Source organism: Ciconia boyciana, chromosome 12 (assembly GCF_034638445.1).
Source record: "Ciconia boyciana chromosome 12, ASM3463844v1, whole genome shotgun sequence".
NCBI classification, from domain to species: domain Eukaryota; kingdom Metazoa; phylum Chordata; class Aves; order Ciconiiformes; family Ciconiidae; genus Ciconia; species Ciconia boyciana.
Window position 1 is genome coordinate 1,533,739 of NC_132945.1, and position 6,000 is coordinate 1,539,738.

The window sequence follows — 6,000 nt, forward strand, 5'->3', positions numbered from 1 at the left end:
CAAACATCTGCAGGGCTTGGGGGGACCCCTGCCCAGCCAGGAAAGCTGCTCAGAGGGGACCCCCGCCCGCCCACCCGGCCGTGGCCGCGCCGTGCGAGGGCGCATCCCACCCTGCCGCACGCAGCCCGTTCGGGACCGGGATCCAAGGGGTTCAAAACCAGGAGCGGGTTCAAACCAAAAGCCATGAAGTCGCTCAGGTGCAGCGGAGGAGGGCAGCGGCCCCGCCAGCTCCCTCCCAGCCCTCCACCATCCAAAATGGCACAAAAGCCCCGGCCGGTCCCCGCGGCCACGCGGCTCCGAGGAGCTGCAGCAGCTGTTTTGCTCTGGAGAAAGCTACGGCTCCTTTTACAATCAATCAGCCACCCCATCACGGCTCTTTTTTTCTTTTAAAGGAAGCAGTTAAACCCATTTTATAGAATCCAGTGGTATTTACCCAGCTACTGCAATAGCCGCAGCCTTGCCTTCACTTTTTTTTTTTTTTTTTTTAATTTAAGTTAATGAAGTCATTCCCGACCGACACGCAAGGAGCCCTGGGTGCTCCTTTTCCCCCAGGCACAGCAAGAAGCCTGACCTCGCTGGGCCGGGCACAGGGGCTTCTGCCTTGCAGGGAGCAAGAGCAAGAGCCCTCCGTGGTGGGAGGGCACCCAACACCCCGGCACCCAGCAAAGGGTCCCCCCACAACACCCTCCCAGCCCCAACCTCCTGGAACGCTTGGAAAGGGCTCCTCCGTTCCAGAGGGGAAACTCCAACCGGGATGCAGACCATCCAGGCTCGCTTAATCCAAACCAGCCTTCAGAGATTAAGCAAAGCCCTGGGGAGGCAGAGGTGTGCGCGGGGGCCGTCGGATCCCTTACGGGACCCTCTGCACCCCCCAACCCTGGGAACCCCCGGCCCCGCGTGCTCCCCGGGAGGAGGGAGCCTCCGAAGGCTCCGCGAGCCAAACGCGGCTTTTAATTAAAAATAAGCAGTGTGTTTTCACTACTTCCCAACTCCTTATACTGCAAAGCGCCTCGTGCACCCACTGGTACGGTAATTAAATTACATCTGCTCCGACAAGTGTGAGCCCACCGATGCAGAGCTCCGGGCCAGCCGTTCCCCTCGGACACAGCCTTCCCGCAAGCACTTTGTCCCTCGTAAAAAAGCATTAAAAAAGGCAAAGATACGCCGGGCTTCAAACTCGGCGCTTACAGAATTCAATAGGACACCATAATGTCATTAAAGACAGAATAAAAATACCACAAAGGATTAGACTTTTGTCTGGGGTTTTGTTTTCCCCTTCCCCCCACCTTTTTTTTTTTTTTTTTAAATAAATGCACTCATTTTGTTTTTAGAAAGTTGCTGGACTGTTCTGCAGAGTGAGTGGAGCCGAATAAAACTTTATATAAGGGAAAGAGAGAAAAGCAGAGCCGAAAGGACCTGTTCTTCAGAGCCCCGCGGATGATGTGTCCCATTTCCCCCACCTCCTTATTAAAATACTTTCTAGAGAGGCGAATTCCAGCCTGAAATGAATTTTCCAAACCATATTTTATAAGGAATGCTTCCTTTTAACGGCCGGCACAGGAGCCCACCAGGGTCAATATTTCTCCAAAATTACAGCCCAGGGAGTTCAGAAAGGATTTAGCCAGAATTTCTCCTGCAATTCCCGGCTGTCCAACAAGAGCACGCTCCCACCAACCCCCGGCCGAGCAGCAAAAGGGCCGACGGAATCCCGAAAGCACCCTCTGCCCCCTCCCATGAAGCCCCCTTCGGACACGATGGAATAAAATCAAAGCCGCACTGGCTCCCCGAGAGCCCTTCCAAGGGGCTCCGCAGACATCCCGGGGAAAGCTCGCTCAGACGGGATCGAATTTACCCTGACCTTGTCCCAGGCGCGGGTTTGTGACTTGTCACCTTTTATCCAGCGGAAGCATTTCTAGGCCTATTTCCCCCCCCTTAAAAGACGCAGAATTATTCACAGTAGGAAGACGGTGACGATTTCGCTGCTGACTTTTGGACGCACACCTAGGAGCGGAAGGGAAACGTTTCCCCGGCGCGGCATAGAGTGCTGCAGCTTAAGCCAGTCTTAACTCGCCTAGGAAATCGTTCCTTCTATCGGATGTGTTATCAGCGTCCCTCTGATAACCACCACCAGGTCAGGAACCTGCCCGGGATGTCCCAGCCAAGTTGTAAGCCCACACTTTGTAAGCGCAGCCCCAAGCTTCCCAGAAGAGGAAAGGGCAGAAAAATATTTTCGTTATTTACAGTGACACCACCAAGACCGGACGGCCCAACGCGCGACGCGTTCTCCTTCTATCTGTTGGAAAATTCCACTTAGCGATGTTATTTTTAAAGGCTTTAGCTCTCTTTACTCTAAAAACAAGAGTTAAAGCTCGGCGGAGCGGGGCGGAGGGCTGGCACAGACGCGGCATCGCCCACGGAGCGCCGGAGGAAGGGTCTTGAAAGCCCAAAGTACGGCGGCGAGCGCACGTGGGGGGGGTTTAATGCATCTATCCAGGAGAGTAAGCCCAGTCTAACAATGAGCATGGCCTTTCCTCAAACTGGAACCAGACTTTGTACAGCAGGCGGTTCCCCAGACTGGCTTGCTCAACTGCGTTCGCAGGCAGGAGCGGCCGTGAAGAGGCTCTGCCCAACGCCACGCAACCTGCGAAACTCGCAGGCAGGAGCATTAAGGTGTAAAAGAAAGTGAGAGACCCCAAAGACGGACCCCAAAGACGAGGGTCCGGGGTCGGGCCGCACAGGCACAGACGATGGGGTGCAAGTGGGAGCATGGCCAGGCACCGACAGCCCCCACCATGGCAAAACCCAACCATCGCTCCTGCCCCACTCCTGTGGGATCCCTCCCCAGCAGAGCCATTTCTGGGTAGGAACGCCAACATTTTGGGCACTTCCCACCTTCTCCCATCCCTGGGGAAGCACCAGCACTGCCCCTCGAGCCCCCCGGGCTGCTGCCCCATGCCAGGCATCCACGGGAGCCGTCCCCACGCGGGATGGCACGCAACTGGAAAGCTGCACCGAGGGCGGACAACCACCGAGCTCCAAACTGGGGGAGAAACAAGGAACACCTCAAACCACCCCACGATGCCCTGCCGGGGAGGGATGCCTCCGAGCCCACCGCACCCAGGGCTCGGTGCCGGCACAGGCAGCCCCCCGGCAGTGCCACCCCCAGCTCCCAGCGTGCCCGCCGCATCGCCTCCGCCCAATTCCCAGGGCCTTGGCCATTTCATAAAGCCAACGCTAGTAAAGCGGGCTGGGGCAACGTGGCGTCCCCCATCACCGAGCCAAAGCCATTTCTACCTCCAGCCGCCCTTTTTCAACTAAAAAGGTATTTTCTGGAACCGATTTGCCGACATCGCAGGGTCAGACAGGCAACGGGCTCTTTCTGCTCCCAGCCAACAGACACATCTCCAAAAGGAAGGAAAGGAAAACCACACCAAGCAGGAGAATCCACTCGTGGGAGCCCTCGTCCCAGCGTCCCCAACGCGCGGGACCGGCGCTCGACAGCGTGTGTGTGCACACGCGTGTGCCAGCAAAGCTGCTTTCCCCCGCCCCCCCTCCAAAAAAACAGAAATAAATGTTTGGTTGGAATGGAAGCGGCCAAGCGGGAAGGTTGTCCAAATTGTTTCGGTTCTCTTCAATCCTCAAAAACTCCTTTTTTTTTTTTTTTAGAGAAATGTGGTAAGGGGAAAAAAAAAAACCCAAACAACAAAAACACCACCATAAATCATCAGCCTAAAAGCAGGATTTGGTTTTTTTTTTTTAAGCGAGAAGGGGCTAAGATAAACAAACACTCTGTGATCTACAAGATAAAGCCCAGCAAGAGGGCTCGCAAAGCCACCATCCCCGGGCCAGCAGCGCCCGCGGCCGAGCACCTTCCTCCTCCTCCTCCTCGCCCTTCATCCCGGCGCGCTGGAAAAGCCCCTTCTCATTGTTCCTGCGCCTCAGCCGGGGCAGAGACACGTACGCAGACATACAGCACACACACACATATATATATACACATAATTTAGCTGCACGTATAGCCGGGGGAGCGCCGCAGCCCCGCCGCCGGCTTTGTTCAGACCCGGCCCGCCCCGGCTCTCACCGCCGGACCGGGGCTGGGGGGGTCCCACCGCCGGCAGACCCCCCCCGCCTTCCTCCGCGGGCTGCTTTGAGAAGAGAAAACCCAGGAAAAAAAAAAAATTAAAAAGGGAAAAAAAAAAAAAAAAGATAATAAATCCAACTCAAGCGTCGGCGTGGTAGAGGGGAGCGGCGACCCGGCCCCCTCCGGAGCGCGGCCGGGCGAGGGGCGGCGGCGCCCGCGGAGCCTCCCCGAATCCCCGGGGAAAAAAAAAAAATTAAATAAAGGTGAAAAAATGGTAGAAAATGAAACAAAAAAAATTAAAAATCGAAAAGATAAAAGGCGTTTTGAAAGCCCCCCAAAAAATTGGAAGAGAAGAAAACCTTTACAAGCCAAAAGAATTTTTAAGAATTGGGGGGGAAAAAAATGGAAAAGTACTTTTTTTTTAAAAAAAAAAAAAGGTAAAAACCCGCAGCAGCCAAGCGCGCCCCGGGAGCAGCAGCCGGGGCTCGGCGAGGGGTCCGTACTCCAGCCGGGGGTCGCTCCTCTCCGTCCGTCGACCGCAGCCTCCCGCCGCTCCTCGCGGTGCCCGCTCCGCTTCCCGGGCAGGGATTTTTCCTTAAAAATCTTGCGGTTTTGGTTAATTTTTTTTTTTTTTACGTTTTCCCGGTTTTAGGCTTTTTTTTTTTTTTTTGCCAGGGGGGGTGCCAGGCGGCTTCCAACCCCCCTCGATCCCCCGCGCCCCTCCGCCGCACGTACTTGGGGTTACCGGCGCTCCAGGAGACCGGTTCCAGGCTCTTGGCGAGCGGCGCGGCCAGGCGGCACAGGGCGAGGAGGACGCCCAGCAACCACCGCCCGCCGCGGGGCCGCGCCATCGTCCCTCGGCGGCGGGACGGGACGGGCGTCAGGCGCCCATGCCGCTTCCCCGCCGCCTTCCTCCGTCTCCCGTCCCGCCGCCTCCGCCGTCCCCTCCCGCACAGCGGCGCCGCCCGCCGCGACGATCGCTCTACTCCTCCGCGCAGGCAGCGGAACGGGCAGCCCTGAGCGGGGCGGCCAATCGCTGAGCGGCGCGGGGGGGGCCTTGCGGCGCGGGGACACGCCCACTCTCGCTTCTTAAAGAGCGCGCGTACCTTTTTTTTTTGCCCCACCGCCACCCCCCCCCCCCGCGGTTTATTCCCCGCGCTTTAAGCGGTAACCGAGCGAGGCGGGAGCGGGGGGGGGGGGAACGGGGACGGGGACGGGGACGGGCCGTCGGGGCCCCGGCGCCCCGACGGCCCGTCCCCGTCCCCGTCCCCGTCCCCGTCCCCCCCCCCCCGCTCCTCCCGCCTGTCCCGGCATTCAGCCGCGATCCAACAGCGCCCCCCAGCGGACGCTGCTGGCCACGCCCCTGCCTGGAAAGCGGCGGCCGCGCTGCCCGCGCTGGGGAAGGAACCGGTTGTCCCGGCTCGGGGGGCGGGAAGGCTCCGGGGTCGGCCGGGGGGGCGCGGAAAAACGGGATAAACCCACCTTGTAATGATGCTTTTTGGAGGGGGTTTTAGGTGTTTTGAGGGGTTTTTTGAGGTTTTTCTGAGGTTTTGGAGGGTTTCATGAGGTTTTTTGAGGGTGGTTTGAGTTTTCGGGGGGTGTCGGTTTTTTGAGGGTTTTTGAGGCTTTTTGGAGTTTTCTGGAGGTTTTTTTCAGCATTTTTTACTTTTTTTGAGTTTTTTAAATTTTTTGAGGGTTTAATGAGGTTTTTTGAGGTTTTTTTGAGGATTTTTTGAGTTTTCTGGAGGTTTTAGGTTTTTTGAGGTTTTTTGTGTTTTTTTTATTTTTTGAGGGGGTTTTGAGTTTTTTGGAGGTTTTTTGGAGAGGGGTTTTTTGGAGGGGGGGGTTAGGGTTTTTTTATTTTTTGGAGGGGTTTTTTGAGTTTTCAGGGTTTTATGAGGGTTTTTTAGGGTTTTTTG

At 56.7% G+C, this 6,000-nt stretch overlaps 1 protein-coding gene across 3 annotated transcripts in view; it reads right to left on the reverse strand.

Annotated features, from left to right (window-relative positions):
- EFNB1 (ephrin B1) overlaps positions 1-5,081 on the reverse strand; it is a 56,716-nt gene extending 51,635 nt beyond the window's left edge. Inside the window, exon 1 of one of the 3 annotated variants that reach the window (XM_072876796.1) lies at positions 4,817-5,081. In XM_072876796.1, the coding sequence (XP_072732897.1) occupies positions 4,817-4,932 (116 nt within the window). In that variant the 5' untranslated portion in view covers positions 4,933-5,081. The remainder of the gene's footprint in view (positions 1-4,816) is intronic. The other 2 variants (XM_072876797.1, XM_072876795.1) reach the window with 2 other exon arrangements.
- Between the last annotated feature and the right edge of the window lie 919 nt (positions 5,082-6,000).